The sequence below is a fragment of the Oncorhynchus gorbuscha genome, linkage group LG06 (assembly GCF_021184085.1).
Source record: "Oncorhynchus gorbuscha isolate QuinsamMale2020 ecotype Even-year linkage group LG06, OgorEven_v1.0, whole genome shotgun sequence".
NCBI classification, from domain to species: Eukaryota; Metazoa; Chordata; class Actinopteri; order Salmoniformes; family Salmonidae; genus Oncorhynchus; species Oncorhynchus gorbuscha.
Genome location: NC_060178.1, coordinates 107,341,341 through 107,368,015, shown reverse-complemented (window position 1 = coordinate 107,368,015; position 26,675 = coordinate 107,341,341). Strand labels below are relative to the sequence as shown.

The 26,675-nt window shown below is 48.1% G+C and overlaps 1 protein-coding gene across 1 annotated transcript in view; it reads left to right on the top strand.

Moving 5' to 3' along the window:
• Window positions 1-26,675, top strand: part of LOC124038795 (collagen alpha-1(XIX) chain-like) — a 238,629-nt gene that overhangs the window by 73,359 nt on the left and 138,595 nt on the right. Inside the window, exon 8 of the mRNA XM_046354858.1 lies at window positions 13,029-13,064. Coding sequence (XP_046210814.1) covers window positions 13,029-13,064 — 36 coding nt within the window. The remainder of the gene's footprint in view (window positions 1-13,028; window positions 13,065-26,675) is intronic.

The following is a 26,675-nucleotide window of genomic DNA, read 5'->3' as shown; positions in this document are numbered from 1 at the left end:
GAGTCAACTGTAGGCTAGGTGCTGACTGTAGGCTAGGTTCTGACTAACAGAGAGTCAACTGTAGGCTAGGTGCTGACTAACAGAGAGTCAACTGTAGGCTAGGTGCTGACTGTAGGCTAGGTTCTGACTAACAGAGAGTCAACTGTAGGCTAGGTGCTGACTAACGGAGAGTCAACTGTAGAGAAAGATAGACAGTTGTGTACTCCATACATGTTCCCAACTATTTGATAGGAAAACATAACCAACATTTCAACAACGCATCGCCTTTTTCAGGGTGGCTTTGTATATTAACATTGTACAATCATGTACACTCATGGATAGATACAAACATTAGGAATAAACGGGTCATGTGACAAAGCACACCACCCAGGTAGCATTACTGATCCTCTGACCTCAGAATCCAATGTGTTTGACCACTGGTCATTTCACCAAACAGACTGAACATCATTGGACAGGAACTACTATCATCATAGCACATTACAAACTTGATCTGCTGTCCAGCCCAGATTATAGTGTTGTACAGAGTCCAATATAGTATTTCTGATCAGTCAGACGTGCCAATTATTTGTACCAGACACATCCTTCTAAAAACCCTGTGCCTCACTGGTGGTCAGCCTAAACCCGTTCTACTACCATATCATTAGACCTCTAAATGGGTACATGACAAGTTCAACCATTTCCATCATTGGAAAAAGTCTAGACGGGTCCATCAAGCTGGGGATTTAAAGCATTCATAAATACAGTGGAGATGTGATTATCAGCCGTCTTTATAGCCTGTTCATTGAAAGGGAATTTGATTTACAGTAGGCAAATTCCTCTTATTGCAATTCAAAATACACATAGAAAAAAATAATCTAATAGCACAGTGGGATTTCCTTGCTCTGTAAGAGATGGAATGTGTTCCGTTCTCTAATTAGTTACCGTATTGTTCATATTTACACGTACGGTACTCAGGCATGCACACATACACACATTAACTCACACTTTCATTATTGGTGAGGGAGCAGCTGTATGATTGTAGGGTTATGTGCACAGTCTTCCAGCCTTGAAGTTTTAATGAGCTATCTGCTTGGTTCTCTGAGGAGGGAGGGAGGGAGGGAGGGAGGGAGGGAGGGAGGGAGGGAGGGAGGGAGGGAGGGAGGGAGGGAGGGAGGGAGGGAGAGGGAGAGAGAGAGAGAGAGAGAGAGAGAGAGAGAGAGAGAGAGAGAGAGAGAGAGAGGGAGAGAGAGAGAGGGAGAGAGAGAGGGAGAGGAGGGAGGAGAGGGGGGGAGAGGGGGGAGAGAGAGAGAGAGAGAGAGAGAGAGAGAGAGAGAGAGAGAGAGAGAGAGAGAGAGTGAGAGGGAGAGAGAACCAAATGAGTCTATTTTGTAGAGCTATCAGAGATTATTTTGGGTGACAACTGTGAATACAACCAAAATGGTCATGAATAACTAATCAGTCATAAATAACCTTAACTTTCCAGATCATATAGACCTAATTGGTTAGTGAAATAAAGTTTGGCAAATGTCTAAAAACTTTGTACCATGGTTGCAAGTCATTGTAAACAAAATACTGTAGCTCAGTTGGTAGAGAATCGGTCTGGCGATGCCAGGATAGTGGGGTCGACTCCTGGGACCGTAAGTAAAACATATATGCACGCCTGACTATAAGATTCTTTGGATAAAACGTCTGGTAAATGGCATGTAAGACAAGCAGTGAAGGAAGTCCGTTTTTAAAGCAGGATATATCACTTCTTTAGTGACTTCAGTTATCCAGTACACTTATAGTCTAGCACTGATCTGACAAACCATTAAGGAGGTTCTATTTAAAGGAAACTTGTTTTTTAAAAGGACACATGTATTCATTAAAAAGGACACATTTATTCATTAAAAGAACACATGTATTCATTAAAAGAACACATGTATTCATTAAAAGAACACATGTATTCATTAAAAGAACACATGTATTCATTAAAAGAACACATGTATTCATTAAAAGAACACATGTATTCATTAAAAGAACACATGTATTCATTAAAAGAACACATGTATTCATTAAAAGAACACATGTATTCATTAAAAGGACACATGTATTCATTAAAAGAACACATGTATTCATTAAAAGAACACATGTATTCATTAAAAGAACACATGTATTCATTAAAAGAACACATGTATTCATTAAAAGAACACATGTATTCATTAAAAGGACACATGTATTCATTAAAAGGACACATGTATTCATTAAAAGAACACATGTATTCATTAAAAGAACACATGTATTCATTAAAAGAACACATGTATTCATTAAAAGAACACATGTATTCATTAAAAGAACACATGTATTCATTAAAAGGACACATGTATTCATTAAAAGAACACATGTATTCATTAAAAGAACACATGTATTCATTAAAAGAACACATGTATTCATTAAAAGAACACATGTATTCATTAAAAGAACACATGTATTCATTAAAAGGACACATGTATTCATTAAAAGGACACATGTATTCATTAAAAGAACACATGTATTCATTAAAAGAACACATGTATTCATTAAAAGGACACATGTATTCATTAAAAGGACACATGTATTCATTAAAAGGACACATGTATTCATTAAAAGAACACATGTATTCATTAAAAGAACACATGTATTCATTAAAAGAACACATGTATTCATTAAAAGAACACATGTATTCATTAAAAGGACACATGTATTCATTAAAAGAACACATGTATTCATTAAAAGAACACATGTATTCATTAAAAGAACACATGCTTACAAAACATAATTCAATGGATAGTGAACATATTTTATTTGAAAATCAGGCAGCGGGAAAGTCTGATATACTATAATGGAGAAATATCCAACTGGTGCATGTGAGAATAGATAGTAGAAGAAACAGATGAGAGTAGACTGGGGAGTTGAGAGGTACTGTTTACGTTGTGTCATGGGAAAACTACTCTCTTCCTAATACTTTCTTTCAAAGAACTTTACACAGTTGGGAAATACCTGGTACCTAATGGCAGAAGTAAAGTATTCTAGACAAACAGTCAGCTTGTGAGAATAGACAGTAAATTAATAGAGAAGAATATAGTTGAAAGTGCGTGATACATTGAGCTAACATTTACTATTGTCATCATGGGAAACCCTCCCATCTCTGAATCTACCACGTGGCTTGTTAACTTAACAAGGTGTCATGGATGTCTCTGTGGTAACACTGCAAATGCTTTTTACGTGATGTTATGAAGCCCATGGTTATGTTATCGTCCGTCAGATCTGATAATATCATGTTATCCACCTGCCACTCTCTCTCTCTCTCTCTCTCTCTCTCTCTCTCTCTCTCTCTCTCTCTCACTCACACACAGCACATCACCTGACAGAAAGGAGACACACACACTCACACACACAGCACATCACCTGACATTAAGGAGACACACACACTCACATACACAGCACATCACCTGACAGAAAGGAGACACACACACTCACATACACAGCACATCACCTGCCAGAAAGGAGACACACACACTCACATACACAGCACATCACCTGCCACAAAGGAGACACACACACTCACACACACAGCACATCACCTGACAGAAAGGAGACACACACACTCACATACACAGCACATCACCTGCCAGAAAGGAGACACACACACTCACACACACAGCACATCACCTGACAGAAAGGAGACACACACACTCACATACACAGCACATCACCTGCCAGAAAGGAGACACACACACTCACACACACAGCACATCACCTGCCAGAAAGGAGACACACACACTCACATACACAGCACATCACCTGCCAGAAAGGAGACACACACACTCACACACACAGCACATCACCTGCCAGAAAGGAGACACACACACTCACATACACAGCACATCACCTGCCAGAAAGGAGACACACACACTCACACACACAGCACATCACCTGACAGAAAGGAGACACACACACTCACACATACACCACATCGCCTGACAGAAAGGACTTATATGGGATGGACAGCACACCAGACATAGGTTCCTAGGGAATAGGATGGACAGCACACCAGACATAGGTTCCTAGGGAATAGGATGGACAGCACACCAGACATAGGTTCCTAGGGAATAGGATGGACAGCACACCAGACATAGGTTCCTAGGGAATAGGATGGACAGCACACCAGACATAGGTTCCTAGGGAATAGGATGGACAGCTCACCAGACATAGGTTCCTAGGGAATAGGATGGACAGCACACCAGACATAGGTTCCTAGGGAATAGGATGGACAGCACACCAGACATAGGTTCCTAGGGAATAGGATGGACAGCACACCAGACATAGGTTCCTAGGGAATAGGATGGACAGCACACCAGACATAGGTTCCTAGGGAATAGGATGGACAGCACACCAGACATAGGTTCCTAGGGAATAGGATGGACAGCACACCAGACATAGGTTCCTAGGGAATAGGATGGACAGCACACCAGACATAGGTTCCTAGGGAATAGGATGGACAGCACACCAGACATAGGTTCCTAGGGAATAGGATGGACAGCACACCAGACATAGGTTCCTAGGGAATAGGATGGACAGCACACCAGACATAGGTTCCTAGGGAATAGGATGGACAGCACACCAGACATAGGTTCCTAGGGAATAGGTTCCTAGGGAATAGGATGGACAGCACACCAGACATAGGTTCCTAGGGAATAGGATGGACAGCACACCAGACATAGGTTCCTAGGGAATAGGATGGACAGCACACCAGACATAGGTTCCTAGGGAATAGGATGGACAGCACACCAGACATAGGTTCCTAGGGAATAGGATGGACAGCACACCAGACATAGGTTCCTAGGGAATAGGATGGACAGCTCACCAGACATAGGTTCCTAGGGAATAGGATGGACAGCACACCAGACATAGGTTCCTAGGGAATAGGATGGACAGCACACCAGACATAGGTTCCTAGGGAATAGGATGGACAGCACACCAGACATAGGTTCCTAGGGAATAGGATGGACAGCACACCAGACATAGGTTCCTAGGGAATAGGATGGACAGCACACCAGACATAGGTTCCCAGGGAATAGGATGGACAGCACATCAGACATAGGTTCCTAGGGAATAGGATGGACAGCTCACCAGACATAGGTTCCTAGGGAATAGGATGGACAGCTCACCAGACATAGGTTCCTAGGGAATAGGATGGACAGCTCACCAGACATAGGTTCCTAGGGAATAGGATGGACAGCTCACCAGACATAGGTTCCTAGGGAATAGGATGGACAGCACACCAGACATAGGTTCCTAGGGAATAGGATGGACAGCACACCAGACATAGGTTCCTAGGGAATAGGATGGACAGCACACCAGACATAGGTTCCTAGGGAATAGGATGGACAGCACACCAGACATAGGTTCCTAGGGAATAGGATGGACAGCACACCAGACATAGGTTCCTAGGGAATAGGATGGACAGCACACCAGACATAGGTTCCTAGGGAATAGGATGGACAGCACACCAGACATAGGTTCCTAGGGAATAGGATGGACAGCACACCAGACATAGGTTCCTAGGGAATAGGATGGACAGCACACCAGACATAGGTTCCTAGGGAATAGGATGGACAGCACACCAGACATAGGTTCCCAGGGAATAGGATGGACAGCACACCAGTCATAGGTTCCTAGGGGAATAGGATGGACAGCACACCAGACATAGGTTCCTAGGGAATAGGATGGACAGCACACCAGACATAGGTTCCTAGGGAATAGGATGGACAGCACACCAGACATAGGTTCCTAGGGAATAGGATGGACAGCACACCAGACATAGGTTCCTAGGGAATAGGATGGACAGCACACCAGACATAGGTTCCTAGGGAATAGGATGGACAGCACACCAGACATAGGTTCCATAGGGAATAGGATGGACAGCACACCAGACATAGGTTCCTAGGGAATAGGATGGACAGCACACCAGACATAGGTTCCTAGGGAATAGGATGGACAGCACACCAGACATAGGTTCCTAGGGAATAGGATGGACAGCACACCAGACATAGGTTCCTAGGGAATAGGATGGACAGCTCACCAGACATAGGTTCCTAGGGAATAGGATGGACAGCACACCAGACATAGGTTCCTAGGGAATAGGATGGACAGCACACCAGACATAGGTTCCTAGGGAATAGGATGGACAGCACACCAGACATAGGTTCCTAGGGAATAGGATGGACAGCACACCAGACATAGGTTCCTAGGGAATAGGATGGACAGCACACCAGACATAGGTTCCTAGGGAATAGGATGGACAGCACACCAGACATAGGTTCCTAGGGAATAGGATGGACAGCACACCAGACATAGGTTCCTAGGGAATAGGATGGACAGCACACCAGACATAGGTTCCTATGGACAGGAATAGGATGGACAGCACACCAGACATAGGTTCCTAGGGAATAGGATGGACAGCACACCAGACATGGGTTCCTAGGGAATAGGATGGACAGCACACCAGACATAGGTTCCTAGGGAATAGGATGGACAGCACACCAGACATAGGTTCCTAGGGAATAGGATGGACAGCACACCAGACATAGGTTCCTAGGGAATAGGATGGACAGCACACCAGACATAGGTTCCAGGGAATAGGATGGACAGCACACCAGACATAGGTTCCTAGGGAATAGGATGGACAGCACACCAGACATAGGTTCCTAGGGAATAGGATGGACAGCACACCAGACATAGGTTCCTAGGGAATAGGATGGACAGCACACCAGACATAGGTTCCTAGGGAATAGGATGGACAGCACACCAGACATAGGTTCCTAGGGAATAGGATGGACAGCACACCAGACATAGGTTCCTAGGGAATAGGATGGACAGCACACCAGACATAGGTTCCTAGGGAATAGGATGGACAGCACACCAGACATAGGTTCCTAGGGAATAGGATGGACAGCACACCAGACATAGGTTCCTAGGGAATAGGATGGACAGCACACCAGACATAGGTTCCTAGGGAATAGGATGGACAGCACACCAGACATAGGTTCCTAGGGAATAGGATGGACAGCACACCAGACATAGGTTCCTAGGGAATAGGATGGACAGCACACCAGACATAGGTTCCTAGGGAATAGGATGGACAGCACACCAGACATAGGTTCCTAGGGAATAGGATGGACAGCACACCAGACATAGGTTCCTAGGGAATAGGATGGACAGCACACCAGACATAGGTTCCTAGGGAATAGGATGGACAGCACACCAGACATAGGTTCCTAGGGAATAGGATGGACAGCACACCAGACATAGGTTCCTAGGGAATAGGATGGACAGCACACCAGACATAGGTTCCTAGGGAATAGGATGGACAGCACACCAGACATAGGTTCCTAGGGAATAGGATGGACAGCACACCAGACATAGGTTCCTAGGGAATAGGATGGACAGCACACCAGACATAGGTTCCATAGGAATAGGATGGACAGCACACCAGACATAGGTTCCTAGGGAATAGGATGGACAGCACACCAGACATAGGTTCCTAGGGAATAGGATGGACAGCACACCAGACATAGGTTCCTAGGGAATAGGATGGACAGCACACCAGACATAGGTTCCTAGGGAATAGGATGGACAGCACACCAGACATAGGTTCCTAGGGAATAGGATGGACAGCACACCAGACATAGGTTCCTAGGGAATAGGATGGACAGCACACCAGACATAGGTTCCTAGGGAATAGGATGGACAGCACACCAGACATAGGTTCCTAGGGAATAGGATGGACAGCACACCAGACATAGGTTCCTAGGGAATAGGATGGACAGCACACCAGACATAGGTTCCCAGGGAATAGGATGGACAGCACACCAGACATAGGTTCCTAGGGAATAGGATGGACAGCACACCAGACATAGGTTCCTAGGGAATAGGATGGACAGCACACCAGACATAGGTTCCTAGGGAATAGGATGGACAGCTCACCAGACATAGGTTCCTAGGGAATAGGATGGACAGCACACCAGACATAGGTTCCTAGGGAATAGGATGGACAGCACACCAGACATAGGTTCCTAGGGAATAGGATGGACAGCACACCAGACATAGGTTCCTAGGGAATAGGATGGACAGCACACCAGACATAGGTTCCTAGGGAATAGGATGGACAGCACACCAGACATAGGTTCCTAGGGAATAGGATGGACAGCACACCAGACATAGGTTCCCAGGGAATAGGATGGACAGCACACCAGTCATAGGTTCCTAGGAATAGGATGGACAGCACACCAGACATAGGTTCCTAGGGAATAGGATGGACAGCACACCAGACATAGGTTCCTAGGGAATAGGATGGACAGCACACCAGACATAGGTTCCTAGGGAATAGGATGGACAGCACACCAGACATAGGTTCCTAGGGAATAGGATGGACAGCACACCAGACATAGGTTCCTAGGGAATAGGATGGACAGCACACCAGACATAGGTTCCTAGGGAATAGGATGGACAGCACACCAGACATAGGTTCCTAGGGAATAGGATGGACAGCACACCAGACATAGGTTCCTAGGGAATAGGATGGACAGCACACCAGACATAGGTTCCCAGGGAATAGGATGGACAGCACACCAGACATAGGTTCCTAGGGAATAGGATGGACAGCTCACCAGACATAGGTTCCTAGGGAATAGGATGGACAGCTCACCAGACATAGGTTCCTAGGGAATAGGATGGACAGCTCACCAGACATAGGTTCCTAGGGAATAGGATGGACAGCACACCAGACATAGGTTCCTAGGGAATAGGATGGACAGCACACCAGACATAGGTTCCTAGGGAATAGGATGGACAGCACACCAGACATAGGTTCCTAGGGAATAGGATGGACAGCACACCAGACATAGGTTCCTAGGGAATAGGATGGACAGCACACCAGACATAGGTTCCTAGGGAATAGGATGGACAGCACACCAGACATAGGTTCCTAGGGAATAGGATGGACAGCACACCAGACATAGGTTCCTAGGGAATAGGATGGACAGCACACCAGACATGGGTTCCTAGGGAATAGGATGGACAGCACACCAGACATAGGTTCCTAGGGAATAGGATGGACAGCACACCAGACATAGGTTCCTAGGGAATAGGATGGACAGCACACCAGGCATGGGTTCCTAGGGAATAGGATGGACAGCACACCAGACATAGGTTCCCAGGGAATAGGATGGACAGCACACCAGACATAGGTTCCTAGGGAATAGGATGGACAGCACACCAGACATAGGTTCCTAGGGAATAGGATGGACAGCACACCAGACATAGGTTCCTAGGGAATAGGATGGACAGCACACCAGACATAGGTTCCTAGGGAATAGGATGGACAGCACACCAGACATAGGTTCCTAGGGAATAGGATGGACAGCACACCAGACATAGGTTCCTAGGGAATAGGATGGACAGCACACCAGACATAGGTTCCTAGGGAATAGGATGGACAGCACACCAGACATAGGTTCCTAGGGAATAGGATGGACAGCACACCAGACATAGGTTCCCAGGGAATAGGATGGACAGCACACCAGACATAGGTTCCTAGGGAATAGGATGGACAGCACACCAGACATAGGTTCCTAGGGAATAGGATGGACAGCACACCAGACATAGGTTCCTAGGGAATAGGATGGACAGCACACCAGACATAGGTTCCTAGGGAATAGGATGGACAGCACACCAGACATAGGTTCCTAGGGAATAGGATGGACAGCACACCAGACATAGGTTCCTAGGGAATAGGATGGACAGCACACCAGACATAGGTTCCTAGGGAATAGGATGGACAGCACACCAGACATAGGTTCTAGGGAATAGGATGGACAGCACACCAGACATAGGTTCCTAGGGAATAGGATGGACAGCACACCAGACATAGGTTCTAGGGAATAGGATGGACAGCACACCAGACATAGGTTCCTAGGGAATAGGATGGACAGCACACCAGACATAGGTTCCTAGGGAATAGGATGGACAGCACACCAGACATAGGTTCCCAGGGAATAGGATGGACAGCACACCAGTCATAGGTTCCTAGGGAATAGGATGGACAGCACACCAGACATAGGTTCCTAGGGAATAGGATGGACAGCACACCAGACATAGGTTCCTAGGGAATAGGATGGACAGCACACCAGACATAGGTTCCTAGGGAATAGGATGGACAGCACACCAGACATAGGTTCCTAGGGAATAGGATGGACAGCACACCAGACATAGGTTCCTAGGGAATAGGATGGACAGCACACCAGACATAGGTTCCTAGGGAATAGGATGGACAGCACACCAGACATAGGTTCCTAGGGAATAGGATGGACAGCACACCAGACATAGGTTCCTAGGGAATAGGATGGACAGCACACCAGACATAGGTTCCCAGGGAATAGGATGGACAGCACACCAGACATAGGTTCCTAGGGAATAGGATGGACAGCTCACCAGACATAGGTTCCTAGGGAATAGGATGGACAGCTCACCAGACATAGGTTCCTAGGGAATAGGATGGACAGCTCACCAGACATAGGTTCCTAGGGAATAGGATGGACAGCACACCAGACATAGGTTCCTAGGGAATAGGATGGACAGCACACCAGACATAGGTTCTAGGGAATAGGATGGACAGCACACCAGACATAGGTTCCTAGGGAATAGGATGGACAGCACACCAGACATAGGTTCCTAGGGAATAGGATGGACAGCACACCAGACATAGGTTCCTAGGGAATAGGATGGACAGCACACCAGACATAGGTTCCTAGGGAATAGGATGGACAGCACACCAGACATAGGTTCCTAGGGAATAGGATGGACAGCACACCAGACATGGGTTCCTAGGGAATAGGATGGACAGCACACCAGACATAGGTTCCTAGGGAATAGGATGGACAGCACACCAGACATAGGTTCTAGGGAATAGGATGGACAGCACACCAGGCATGGGTTCCTAGGGAATAGGATGGACAGCACACCAGACATAGGTTCCCAGGGAATAGGATGGACAGCACACCAGACATAGGTTCCTAGGGAATAGGATGGACAGCACACCAGACATAGGTTCCTAGGGAATAGGATGGACAGCACACCAGACATAGGTTCCTAGGGAATAGGATGGACAGCACACCAGACATAGGTTCCTAGGGAATAGGATGGACAGCACACCAGACATAGGTTCCTAGGGAATAGGATGGACAGCACACCAGACATAGGTTCCTAGGGAATAGGATGGACAGCACACCAGACATAGGTTCCTAGGGAATAGGATGGACAGCACACCAGACATAGGTTCCTAGGGAATAGGATGGACAGCACACCAGACATAGGTTCCCAGGGAATAGGATGGACAGCACACCAGACATAGGTTCCTAGGGAATAGGATGGACAGCACACCAGACATAGGTTCCTAGGGAATAGGATGGACAGCACACCAGACATAGGTTCCTAGGGAATAGGATGGACAGCACACCAGACATAGGTTCCTAGGGAATAGGATGGACAGCACACCAGACATAGGTTCCTAGGGAATAGGATGGACAGCACACCAGACATAGGTTCCTAGGGAATAGGATGGACAGCACACCAGACATAGGTTCCTAGGGAATAGGATGGACAGCACACCAGACATAGGTTCTAGGGAATAGGATGGACAGCACACCAGACATAGGTTCCTAGGGAATAGGATGGACAGCACACCAGACATAGGTTCCTAGGGAATAGGATGGACAGCACACCAGACATAGGTTCCTAGGGAATAGGATGGACAGCACACCAGACATAGGTTCCTAGGGAATAGGATGGACAGCACACCAGACATAGGTTCCTAGGGAATAGGATGGACAGCACACCAGACATATGTTCCTAGGGAATAGGATGGACAGCACACCAGACATAGATTCCTAGGGAATAGGATGGACAGCACACCAGACATAGGTTCCTAGGGAATAGGATGGACAGCACACCAGACATAGGTTCCTAGGGAATAGGATGGACAGCACACCAGACATATGTTCCTAGGGAATAGGATGGACAGCACACCAGACATAGGTTCCTAGGGAATAGGATGGACAGCACACCAGACATAGGTTCCTAGGGAATAGGATGGACAGCACACCAGACATATGTTCCTAGGGAATAGGATGGACAGCACACCAGACATAGGTTCCTAGGGAATAGGATGGACAGCACACCAGACATAGGTTCCTAGGGAATAGGATGGACAGCACACCAGACATAGGTTCCTAGGGAATAGGATGGACAGCACACCAGACATAGGTTCCTAGGGAATAGGATGGACAGCACACCAGACATGGGTTCCTAGGGAATATGATGGACAGCACACCAGACAGGTTCCTAGGGAATAGGATGGACAGCACACCAGACATAGGTTCCTAGGGAATAGGATGGACAGCACACCAGACAGGTTCCTAGGGAATAGGATGGACAGCACACCAGACATACAGTAGGTTCCTAGGGAATAGGATGTCATGTGGTATGAAGACCATACTATTTGCAACTCATCCTTTAGTTATGCTATGCCAGACAAGCTCAATCAAGCCCAGATAATATTTTTGAAATTATATGAAATAGTATTTGAACCCAGCTGTGGTGGACAACACACACACACAGCTAAATGAAGCAGTAACACAAGGTGCTGTTTATTTTGACTGACCTTTAAAGCTCTGCATGCACAAGCCCTCCCGCAAGTACCGCCGCTTGGCTCGACGTGGAGGTAACTTCTTCAGACATGTATTTAGAGTAGTAATAATCTCTGCCAGTATTTACAGTCTAAGAGAATGATTGAATATCAGCAATTCCTTTCCTTTCAAAATGAATCGTCTGAATGTGTATCACTTGACGTTCCGTGTTGTACTGTACGTTGTGTGTGATCGGTGCTGAGGAAAGATCCATATAAGAGTCAATAACTTGATGAATGACTAATGAGTTCAACCATAAAAAACAACCGTTTCTCTCTCCCACAGGGCGATATGGGTCTTCAAGGTCTGCCTGGTCTAAGTGTAAGTATGCAGTCTTTTATGCAGCTGTCTTCATATGAATCTATACGCACACGCGCACGCGCACGCGCACGCGCACGCGCACGCGCACGCGCACGCACACACACACACACACACACACACACACACACACACACACACACACACACACACACACACACACACACACACACACACACACACACACACACACACACACACACACACACAGGGGGGATGTGTCATGCAGGTGAAAGAGGACCCAAAAGCGACTTAACAGAAACAGAGTTTATTTAAGTCCAAACAGGGAATAACAGAAATCCTCTCGTCTGTAGAGGGGAATAACTGGAGAAGCGGCCACAGACTGCAGGTCGCTCCGGGTAGGCGAAGGCCGTAGTAGACAGAGACACCTGCTCACACGCAGCATCTGATGAAGGCAAAAAACACGACAGGACAGGGCGATACACAATCACAGCAAAAACACGACAGGACAGGGCGAAACGCAATCACAGCATGGTGAATACTAAACAAGGAACCGACGGGACAGGAACGGAACACAAAGGAATAAATAGGGACTCTAATCAGGGAAAGGATCGGGAACAGGTGTGGGAAGACTAAATGATGATTAGGGGAATAGGAACAGCTGGGAGCAGGAACGGAACGATAGAGAGAAGAGAGAGCGAGAGAGTGAGAGAGGGAGGGGAGAGAGAGGGATAGAAGGAGGGAAAGAACCAAATAAGACCAGCAGAGGGAAACGAATAGAATGGGGAGCACAGGGACAAGACATGATAATAAATGACAAACATGACAGTACCCCCCACTCACCGAGCGCCTCCTGGCGCACTCGAGGAGGAATCCTGGCGGCAACGGAGGAAATCATCGATGAGTGAACGGTCCAGCACGTCCCGAGACGGAACCCAACTCCTCTCCTCAGGACCGTAACCCTCCCAATCCACTAAGTATTGGTGACCCCGTCCCGAGAACGCATGTCCATGATCTTATGTACCTTGTAAATAGGTGCGCTCTCGACAAGGACGGGAGGGGGAGGGAAGACGAACGGGGGTGCGAAGAAAGGGCTTAACACAGGAGACATGGAAGACAGGATGGACGCGACGAAGATGTCGCGGAAGAAGCAGTCGCACAGCGACAGGATTGACGACCTGGGAGACACGGAACGGACCAATGAACCGCGGAGTCAACTTACGAGAAGCTGTCGTAAGAGGAAGGTTGCGAGTGGAAAGCCACACTCTCTGGCCGCAACAATACCTTGGACTCTTAATCCTGCGTTTATTGGCGGCTCTCACCGTCTGTGCCCTGTAACGGCAAAGTGCAGACCTCACCCTCCTCCAGGTGCGCTCACAACGTTGGACAAACGCTTGAGCGGAGGGAACGCTGGACTCGGCAAGCTGGGATGAGAACAGAGGAGGCTGGTAACCCAGACTACTCTGAAACGGAGATAACCCGGTAGCAGACGAAGGAAGCGAATTGTGAGCGTATTCTGCCCAGGGGAGCTGTTCTGCCCAAGACGCAGGGTTTCTGAAAGAAAGGCTGCGTAGTATGCGACCAATCGTCTGATTGGCCCTCTCTGCTTGACCGTTAGACTGGGGATGAAACCCGGAAGAGAGACTGACGGACGCACCAATCAAACGACAGAACTCCCTCCAAAACTGTGACGTGAATTGCGGGCCTCTGTCTGAAACGGCGTCTAACGGGAGGCCATGAATTCTGAATACATTCTCAATAATGATTTGTGCCGTCTCCTTAGCGGAAGGAAGTTTAGCGAGGGGAATGAAATGTGCCGCCTTAGAGAACCTATCGACAACCGTCAGAATCACAGTCTTCCCCGCAGACAAAGGCAGACCGGTAATGAAGTCTAAGGCAATGTGAGACCATGGTCGAGAAGGAATGGGGAGCGGTCTGAGACGACCGGCAGGAGGAGAGTTACCCGACTTAGTCTGCGCGCAGTCCGAACAAGCAGCCACGAAACGGCGCGTGTCACGCTCCTGAGTCGGCCACCAAAAGCGCTGGCGAATAGACGCAAGAGTGCCTCGAACACCGGGATGACCAGCTAACTTGGCAGAGTGAGCCCACTGAAGAACAGCCAGACGAGTGGAAACAGGAACGAAAAGGAGGTTACTAGGACAAGCGCGCGGCGCAGTGTGCGTGAGTGCTTGCTTAACCTGTCTTTCAATTCCCCAGACTGTTAACCCGACAACACGCCCATAAGGAAGAATCCCCTCGGGATCAGTAGAAGCCACAGAAGAACTAAACAGACGGGATAAGGCATCAGGCTTGGTGTTCTTGCTACCCGGACGGTAAGAAATCACAAACTCGAAACGAGCGAAAAACAACGCCCAACGAGCTTGACGGGCATTAAGTCGTTTGGCAGAACGGATGTACTCAAGGTTCTTATGGTCTGTCCAAACGACAAAGGAACGGTCGCCCCCTCCAACCACTGTCGCCATTCGCCTAGGGCTAAGCGGATGGCGAGCAGTTCACGGTTACCCACATCATAGTTGCGCTCAGATGGCGACAGGCGATGAGAAAAATAAGCGCAAGGATGAACCTTATCGTCAGACTGGAAGCGCTGGGATAGAATGGCTCCCACGCCTACCTCTGAAGCGTCAACCTCGACAATGAATTGTCTAGTGACGTCAGGAGTAACGAGGATAGGAGCGGACGTAAAACGTTCTTTTAGAAGATCAAAAGCTCCCTGGGCGGAACCGGACCACTTAAAACACGTCTTGACAGAAGTAAGAGCTGTGAGAGGGGCAGCAACTTGACCGAAATTACGAATGAAACGCCGATAGAAATTAGCGAAACCTAAAAAGCGCTGCAACTCAACACGTGACCTTGGAACGGGCCACTCACTGACAGCTTGGACCTTAGCGGAATCCATCTGAATGCCTTCAGCGGAAATAACGGAACCGAGAAAAGTAACGGAGGAGACATGAAAAGAGCACTTCTCAGCCTTTACGTAGAGACAATTCTCTAAAAGGCGCTGTAGAACACGTCGAACGTGCTGAACATGAATCTCGAGTGACGGAGAAAAAATCAGGATATCGTCAAGATAGACAAAAACAAAAATGTTCAGCATGTCTCTCAGAACATCATTAACTAATGCCTGAAAAATAGCTGGCGCATTGGCGAGACCGAACGGCAGAACCCGGTACTCAAAATGCCCTAACGGAGTGTTAAACGCCGTTTTCCACTCGTCCCCCTCTCTGATGCGCACGAGATGGTAAGCGTTACGAAGGTCCAACTTAGTAAAGCACCTGGCTCCCTGCAGAATCTCGAAGGCTGATGACATAAGGGGAAGCGGATAACGATTCTTAACCGTTATGTCATTCAGCCCTCGATAATCCACGCAGGGGCGCAGAGTACCGTCCTTCTTCTTAACAAAAAAGAACCCCGCCCCGGCCGGAGAAGAAGAAGGCACTATGGTACCGGCGTCAAGAGACACAGACAAATAATCCTCGAGAGCCTTACGTTCGGGAGCCGACAGAGAGTATAGTCTACCTCGAGGAGGAGTGGTCCCCGGAAGGAGATCAATACTACAATCATACGACCGGTGAGGAGGAAGGGAGTTGGCTCGGGACCGACTGAAGACCGTGCGCAGATCATGATATTCCTCCGGCACTCCTGTCAAATCGCCAGGTTCCTCCTGAGAAGTAGGGACAGAAGAAACGGGAGGGATGGCAGACATTAAACACTTCACATGACAAGAAACGTTCCAGGATAGGATAGAATTACTAGACCAATTAATAGAAGGATTATGACATACTAGCCAGGGATGACCCAAAACAACAGGTGTAAACGGTGAACGAAAAATCAAAAAAGAAATAGTCTCACTGTGGTTACCAGATACTGTGAGGGTTAAAGGTAGTGTCTCAAATCTGATACTGGGAAGATGACTACCATCTAAGGCGAACATGGGCGTAGGCTTATCTAACTCTCTGAAAGGAATGTCATGTTTCCGAACCCATGCTTCGTCCATGAAACAACCCTCAGCCCCAGAGTCTATCAAGGCACTACATGTAGCACCCGAACCGGTCCAGCGTAGATGGACCGACAAAGTAGTACAGGATTTTGATGGAGAGACTTGAGTAGTTGCGCTCACCTGTAGCCCTCTGCTTACAGATGAGCTCTGGCTTTTACTGGACATGAATTAACAAAATGTCCAGCAACTCCGCAATAGAGGCACAGGCGGTTGGTGATCCTCCGTTCCCTCTCCTTAGTCGAGATGCGAATCCCTCCCAGCTGCATGGGCTCAGACTCTGAGCCAGAGGAGGAGATGGTTGCGATGCGGAGCAGGGAAACACCGTTGATGCGAGCTCTCTTCCACGAGCCCGGTGACGAAGATCTACCCGTCGTTCTATGCGGATGGCGAGAGCAATCAAAGAGTCCACATCTGAAGGAACCTCCCGGGAGAGAATCTCATCCTTAACCACTGCGTGGAGTCCCTCCAGAAAACGAGCGAGCAGCGCCGGCTCGTTCCACTCACTAGAGGCAGCAAGAGTGCGAAACTCAATAGAATAATCCGTTATGGACCGTTCACCTTGGCATAAGGAAGCCAGGGCCCTAGAAGCCTCCCTACCAAAAACTGAACGGTCAAAAACCCGAATCATCTCCTCTTTAAAGTTCTGGAACTTGTTAGAGCAATCAGCCCTTGCCTCCCAGATAGCTGTGCCCCATTCTCGAGCCCGGCCAGTAAGGAGTGAAATGACGTAAGCAACCCGAGCTCTCTCTCTAGAGTATGTGTTGGGTTGGAGAGAGAACACAATCTCACACTGCGTGAGAAAGGAGCGGCACTCAGTGGGCTGCCCGGAGTAGCAAGGTGGGTTATTAACCCTAGGTTCTGGAGGCTCGGCAGGCCAGGAAGTAACAGGTGGCACGAGACGTAGACTCTGGAACTGTCCAGAGAGGTCGGAAACCTGAGCGGCCAGGTTCTCCACGGCATGGCGAGCAGCAGACAATTCCTGCTCGTGTCTGCCGAGCATGGCTCCTTGGATCTCGACGGCAGTGTAACGAGCGTCTGAAGTCGCTGGGTCCATTCCTTGGTCGGTTCCTTCTGTCATGCAGGTGAAAAAGGACCCAAAAGCGACTTAACAGAAACAGAGTTTATTTAAGTCCAAACAGGGAATAACAGAAATCCTCTCGTCTGTAGAGGGGAATAACTGGAGAAGCGGCCACAGACTGCAGGTCGCTTCGGGTAGGCGAAGGCCGTAGTAGACAGAGACACCTGCTCACACGCAGCATCTGATGAAGGCAAAAAACACGACAGGACAGGGCGATACACAATCACAGCAAAAACACGACAGGACAGGGCGAAACGCAATCACAGCATGGTGAATACTAAACAAGGAACCGACGGGACAGGAACGGAACACAAAGGAATAAATAGGGACTCTAATCAGGGGAAAGGATCGGGAACAGGTGTGGGAAGACTAAATGATGATTAGGGGAATAGGAACAGCTGGGAGCAGGAACGGAACGATAGAGAGAAGAGAGAGCGAGAGAGTGAGAGAGGGAGGGGAGAGAGAGGGATAGAAGGAGGGAAAGAACCAAATAAGACCAGCAGAGGGAAACGAATAGAATGGGGAGCACAGGGACAAGACATGATAATAAATGACAAACATGACAGGATGAGGAGGGGGATGTGGAAGGGGGAGGAATGAGGGGGATGAGGAGAGTGGAAGGAGGGGGATGAGGAGAAGGCAAGAAGGAGGAGGAATTAGGGGGGTGAGGAGAGGGGAAGGAGGGGGATAAGGAGAGGGGAAGGAGGAGGAGGAATGAGGGGGGATGAGGACAGTGGAAGGAGGGGGCATGTGGAGAGGGGAAGGAGGAGGGATGAGGGGGGATGAGGAGAGGTGAAGGAGGAGGGATGAGGGGGGATGAGGAGAGGTGAAGGAGGAGGGATGAGGGGGGATGAGGAGAGGTGAAGGAGGAGGGATGAGGACAGTGGAAGGAGGGGGCATGTGGAGAGGGGAAGGAGGAGGGATGAGGGGGCATGTGGAGAGGGGAAGGAGGAGGGATGAGGGGGGATGAGGAGAGGTGAAGGAGGAGGGATGAGGGGGAATGAGGAGGGGAGAGAGGGATTTGGAACTACTCAGGTGAACAGTCTCAGTGTCACATTACCATCCACCTCTGTGCTGTCTGGGAGGTCAGGCAAGGAGAGGCTAGACAGGTGTAGATGAGGATGGTTAACCCCCTCTCTCCACACCTCTCCTGGGGCTTGGAGCATGGTGGAGAGCAGGCAGGTAGACCACTGGTCTGGAGCTCTGGGGGGAACGATGGGAAGGGCAGGAAGAGATGAGAAGGGGGTGACAGGTAGCATCCATGGTGGACCTACATGTGTGAGAGAAGTTGAAGACATGGTTTCCTTCACTCTGTCTCTCAACTTTGAAGTTTTATTTGTCAAATTTAAGTTATCACGTATGCCGAATTCAACAGGTGAAATGCTTACTTTACAAGCCCTTAACCAACAATGCAGTTTTGAGAAAATGCTTTAAGAAAATATTTACAAAGAAAAAAAAGTAACACAATAAAATAACAATGATGAGGCTGTATAGAGGTCATTTGTACATGTAGGTAGGGGTAAAGTGACTATGCATAGATAATAAACAGCGAGTAGCAGCAGTGTTAAAACAAAGGGGATGGGGTGTCAATGTAAAAAGTCCTGGCGGCCATTTGATTAATTGCTCAGCAGTCTTATGGCTTGGTGGTAGAAGCTGTTAAAGAGCCTCTTGGACCTAGACTTGGGGCTCTGGTACCGCTTGCCGTGTGGTAACAGAGAGAACACTTGGGTGACTGGAGTCTTTTTTTGGGCCTTCTTCTGACACCACCTAGTATATAGGTGCTGGATGGCAGGAAGCTTGGCCCCGGTGATGTACTGGGCCGTACGCACTACCCTCTGTAGCGCCTTATGGTTGGATGCCGAGCAGTTACCACACCAGGCGGTGATGCAACCGGTCAGGATGCTCTCGATGGTGCAGCTGTAGAACTTTTTGAGGATCTGGGGACCCATGCCAAATCTTTTCAGTCTCCTAAGGGGGAATAGGTTTTGTCGTGCCCTCTTCACAGCTGTCTTGGTATGTTTGGACCATGATAGTTTGTTGGTGATGTGGACACCAAGGTAACTCTCGTCCCGCTCCACTACAACCCCTTTGATGTTAATGGGGGCGTGTTCAGATCAAATCAAATCAAATCAAATCAAATCAAATCAAATTTTATTTGTCACATACACATGGTTAGCAGATGTTAATGCGAGTGTAGCGAAATGCTTGTGCTTCTAGTTCCGACAATGCAGTGATAACCAACAAGTAATCTAACTAACAATTCCAAAACTACTGTCTTATACACAGTGTAAGGGGATAAGGAACATGTACATAAGGATATATGAATGAGTGATGGTACAGAGCAGCATACAGTAGATGGTATCGAGTACAGTATATACATATGAGATGAGTGTGTAGACAAAGTAAACAAAGTGGCATAGTTAAAGTGGCTAGTGATACATGTGTTACATAAGGATGCAGTCGATGATGTAGAGTACAGTATATACATATGCATATGAGATGAATAATGTAGGGTAAGTAACATTATATAAGGTAGCATTGTTTAAAGTGGCTAGTGATATATATTCGGCCCTCCTTTTCTTGTAGTTCACAATCATCTCATTTCTCTTGCTCACATTGAGGAAGAGTTTGTTGTCCTGGCACCACACTGCCAGGTCTCTGGCCTCCTGCCTATAGGCTGTCTCATCATTGTTGGTGGAACAGCCTATAGGCAGGAGGCCTTACCACCGCTGTGTCGTTAATGATGTTGTTGGAGTCTGCGTGGCCAAGCTAGACTTGGGTGAACAGGGAGTATAGGAGGGGGCTAAGCACGCACCCAGCTCTCCTCTCTTCTCCTCAGTTCTCCTCTCCTCAGTTCTCCTATCTTCTCCTCAGCTCTCCTCTCTTCTCCTCAGCTCTCCTTTCTTCTCCTCAACTCTCCTCTCCTCTCCTCAACTCTCCTCTCCTCTCTTCTCCTCTCTTCTCCTCAGCTCTCCTCTCCTCAACTCTCCTCTGCTCTCCTCTCTTCTCCTCCCCACTGACTCAGTCTAGGAGTTCCAGACGCCAGTCTCTCCCAGTAGACCCTCAGCGTTTAGTGAATCCCAGTAGAAGCCTCAGCATGCTTCATGCATAGTGCTCCTATAATTGGGCTGGCTGCACTGTCTGCTTGTCCTCTCTAGTTCTGTTAACATGTGCCCAGGGGAGATGGAGCTTAGTGGGAGCATAGCCTAGAAACTCCTAGAGAGACTGGTAGATTAATATACACACACATGCATGGGTGCACACACACTCACAGAGACGCACAATGCTCACACGCGCACACACAAACAATGCATGAACCCACGCACGTCCACACACACACACACTAATACACACAGGGCCTGGCTGGTGGTAATAGGGGAGGTGATGGGTGAAGATTAAGAGTATACTGTGAGTGGTTAGCTAATTATCTGCCCTGCCACGTCTCATTAGCACTGGAGCGAGGCAGAGTGTGTGTGACACCGTCCCTTTCATGTCACCCAAATACTTACCAAACCCCAACCGAAAACTGTCACGGTTGACGAGCTATTTACACTAGCTAATTATACATTAATAAGAGAGGAATCAGGATAACAGAAATTCTATCCTGGCTATCGAGAACACCATGGTTGGCGTTACCAGGTCTTCTCACAACAGACTTGTAAACAACATTGCGGTGATAGTGGACGTACTATCACTGAACACTTACTGAACACTACTAAACGGTAGTATAGATGAACTAGCCGATATACCCCATTCAGTTTAACCCAAGGTTTCCCTTTTACAAGCACTGTGCAGATATGCTATACATTGAGAATGAATTGAGTTAGTAAAGCAGTGCTTTGTGAGATAGAACATTGTGTTTTATAGAGGGGCATCACGGTTCCTAGCTGTCATTCATGTTTACAGCCGCTGTCACAGATACCAAAGGCTTGTCAGCCGTCTTGTTAAACGATAGATTTCTGTCCATCGTTTTAAAGAAGCAATCTGTGATTTAAAAAAAAACTTTGAAGCCGCCACCCTGCCACAGTTTTGGTAAACGGCTAAGGACTGCCAGGCCATGATATCAAAATCTAATCAAATCAAATCAAAATGATAGTTTTAACCATATTCTGAAGCTCAGCAGGGCGAGGCAACCCTGTTCCTGGAGTACACAGGTACTGCAGTGTTTTGTTCTAACTAGGCACCACACCTGACCAACTGAGCTAATTGATCAGTTCAGTGATTGCCTAAATTCAACACACCTGGTCTTCCAGGTCGATTAAATCAAAAACAGGAACTGCCTACCCCTGATGTGCAGTGTTTGTTTACAATTATATAGAAGCTTATATTTGGGGTTTGATGGGGTACGACAGTTGAACTAAGCTCATGAAGCATTTGAAGTTGTCATGGGTATATATCACCCCCCCAAAAAGTACAAAAATGGATGTACCAACTTCAGATTGCACCTTTAAGCACAGAGACAGGGGCCTGTGAGTGACACATTCTGTACACGTGTCATGTTATGAATGGCTATTTTCTGCAGCTGCTGCTTCTAAGAAAAAGGCCTCTGTGTTTTTGTGAGGATGCCAATTGAAAGGGGACACTACTTATTTGGGATGGATGTGTAAGCTGATAGGTTGATCTGTGGCCCTGAATGTGGACAGTAGTTTGTGAGGACAGACAAATCTGTCTGTCCGTCCGTCCGTCTGACTGTCTCCTGTCTGTCTGTCTGTCTGTCTGTCTGTCTGTCTGTCTGTCTGTCTGTCTGTCTGTCTGTCTGTCTGTCTGTCTGTCTGTCTGTCTGTCTGTCTGTCTGTCTGTCTGTCTGTCTGTCTGTCTGTCTGTCTGTCTGTCTGTCTGTCTGTCTGTCTGTCTGTCTGTCTGTCTGTCTGTCTGTCTGTCTGTCTGTCTGTCTGTGTTATGCAGGTGAATGAGGACCCAAAAGCGACTTGGCGAAAACAGAGTCTTTAATCCAGTAAAGTAAAAATACAATCAAATAAAACAATTTCCACTCGTAATGACGAGAACCGACTGGAGACTTGATCTTGAACTGCAGGTTGCCTCGGGAAGGCACTTGAACTTAGCAGACTCAGACACCTGCTCACCACGCAGCATCTGAGGGAAACACGACACGACAGGGCGATACACAAACACAGCACGGTGAACAATAGACAAGGATCCGACAGGACAGGAACGGAAAACAAGGGAAGAAATAGGGACTCTAATCAGGGGAAAAGATAAGGAACAGGTGTGGGAAGACTAAATGATTGATTAGGGGAATAGGAACAGCTGGGAGCAGGAACGGAACGATAGAGAGAAGAGAGAGAGGAAGGGAGAGAGAATAAGGGGAACGAACCTAAAAAGACCAGCAGGGGGAAAACGAACAGAGGGAAAAGCAAAATGACAAGACAAAATAAGACAAAACATGACAGTACCCCCCCACTCACCGAGCGCCTCCTGGCGCTCTCGAGGAGGAACACTGGCGGCAACGGAGGAAATCATAGATCAAACGGTCCAGCACGTCCCGAGAAAGAACCCAACTCCTCTCCTCAGGACCGTAACGAAAAACGATAAAAAGGGAAACTAGGGTACTACTCTAAAAAAAAAAAATGAGACACGGGTAGAGAACTGAAAGCTTTAGAGCAAACAGGACCAAACAGGCCAGGAGAGTAACAACTAGGGACAGACTGAGACACAGCAAGGGCAGGAACAAGAACAGGAGAGATGCGATGGCAGGGAACAGACTGAGACCCAGCAAGACCAGGAGCAGAAGCAGAAAAAAATTACCAGACTTCTGCGCGCAGTCTGAACGCGCAGCCACGAAACGGCGCGTGTCACGCTCCTGAGTAGGCCACCAAAACCGCTGGCGAATAGAAGCAAGCGTACCCCGAACGCCGGGATGGCCAGCTAACTTGGCAGAGTGAGCCCACTGAAGAACAGCCAGACGAGTAGAAACAGGAACGAAAAGAAGGTTACTAGGACAAGCGCGCGGCGACGCAGTGTGCGTGAGTGCTTGCTTAACCTGTCTCTCAATTCCCCAGACAGTCAACCCGACAACACGCCCAACAGGAAGGATCCCCTCGGGATCGGTAGAAGCCACAGAAGAACTAAAGAGACGGGATAAAGCATGAGGCTTGGTGTTCTTAATACCCGGGCAATAAGAAATAACGAACTCGAAACGAGCGAAAAACAACGCCCAACGAGCATGACGCGCATTCAGTCGTTTGGCATAACGGATGTACTCAAGGTTCCTTTGGTCAGTCGAAACGACAAAAGGAACGGTCGCCCCCTCCAACCACTGTCGCCATTTGCCTAGGGCTAAACGGATGGCGAGCAGTTCGCGGTTAGCCACATCATAGTTACGTTCCGACGGTGACAGGCGATGAGAAAAATACGCACAAGGGTGGACCCCATCGTCAGTATCGGAGCGCTGGGACAGAATGGCTCCCACGCCCACCCCGACGCGTCAACCTCAACAATAAACTGTTTAGTGACGTCAGGTGCAACAAGGATAGGAGCGGATGCAAAACGCTTCTTAAAGAGATCAGAACAACAATCATACGACCGGTGAGGAGGAAGGAGTTGGTTCTGGACCGACTGAAGACCGTGCGCAGACCATGATATTCCTCCGGCACTCCTGTCAAATCACCAGGTTCCTCCTGAGAAGAGGGGACAGAACAAACAGGAGAAATAGCAGACATTAAACACTTCACATGACAAGAAACGTTCCAGGAAAGGATAGAATTACTAGACCAATCAAAAGAAGGATTATGACACACTAGCCAGGGATGACCCAAAACAACAGGTGTAAAAGGTGAACAAAAAATCAAAAAAGAAATGGTCTCACTATGGTTACCAGATACAGTGAGGGTTAAAGGTAGTGTTTCACATAATATACTGGGGAGAGGACTACCATCCAAGGCAAACATGACCGTGGGCTCCCCTAACTGTCTGAGAGGAATGTCATGTTCCCGCGCCCAGGCTTCGTCCATAAAACAGCCCTCTGCCCCAGAGTCTATTAATGCACTGCAGGAAGCTGCCGATCCGGTCCAGCGTAGATGGACCGGTAAAGTAGTACATGTACTTGACGGTAAAGTAGTACATGTACTTGACGGAGAGGACCGTCTAGTAGCGCTTAACAGTCGCCCTCCGCTTACTGATGAGCTCTGGCCTTTAACTGGACATGAAATGACAAAATGACCAGCGGAACCGCAATAGAGACAGAGGCGGTTGGTGATTCTCCGTTCCCTCTCCTTAGTCGAGATGCGAATACCCCCAGCTGCATGGGCTCAACACCTGAGTCAGTGGGGAAAGACGGTAGTGTCGGAGAGAGGGAGACACAGTTAACGCGAGCTCTCTTCTATGAGCTCGGTGACGAAGATCTACCCGTCGTTCAATGCGAATAGCGAGTTCAATCAAAGAATCCACGCTGGATGGAACCTCCCGAGAGAGAATCTCATCCTTAACCTTAGCGTGGAGTCCCTCCAGAAAACGAGCGAGCAACGCCTGCTCGTTCCAGTTACTGGAGGCAGCAAGAGTGCGAAACTCTATAGAGTAATCCGTTATGGATCGATTACCTTGACATAGGGAAGACAGGGACCAGGAAGCTTCTTTCCCAAAAACTGAGCGATCAAAAACCCTTATCATCTCCTCTTTAAAGTTCAGATAATTGTTAGTACACTCAGCGCTTGCCTCCCAGATAGCTGTGCCCCACTGCCGAGCCCGACCAGTAAGGAGTGATATGACGTAGGCAATCCGAGCTCTCTCTTGAGTATGTGTTGGGTTGGAGAGAGAACACGATATCGAACTGGGTGAGAAAGGAGCGGCACTCAGTGGGCTGCCCAGAATAACATGGTGGGTTATTAACCCTAGGTTCCGGAGGCTCGGAAGAACCGGAAGTAGCTGGTGACACGAGACGAAGACTCTGATACTGTCCTGAGAGGTCGGAGACCTGAGCGGCCAGGGTCTCAACGGCATGCCGAGCAGCAGACAATTCCTGCTCGTGTCTGCCGAGCATCGCTCCCTGGAACTCGAGAGTAGAGTAGAGAGAATCCATAGTCGCTGGGTCCATTCTTGGTCGGATCCTTCTGTTATGCAGGTGAATGAGGACCCAAAAGCGACTTGGCGAAAACAGAGTCTTTAATCCAGTAAAGTAAAAATACAATCAAATAAAACAATTTCCACTCGTAATGACGAGAACCGACTGGAGACTTGATCTTGAACTGCAGGTTGCCTCGGGAAGGCACTTGAACGTAGCAGACTCAGACACCTGCTCACCACGCAGCATCTGAGGGAAACACGACACGACAGGGCGATACACAGACACAGCACGGTGAACAATAGACAAGGATCCGACAGGACAGAAACGGAAAACAAGGGAAGAAATAGGGACTCTAATCAGGGGAAAAGATAAGGAACAGGTGTGGGAAGACTAAATGATTGATTAGGGGAATAGGAACAGCTGGGAGCAGGAACGGAACGATAGAGAGAAGAGAGAGAGGAAGGGAGAGAGAATAAGGGGAACGAACCTAAAAAGACCAGCAGGGGGAAAACGAACAGAGGAAAAGCAAAATGACAA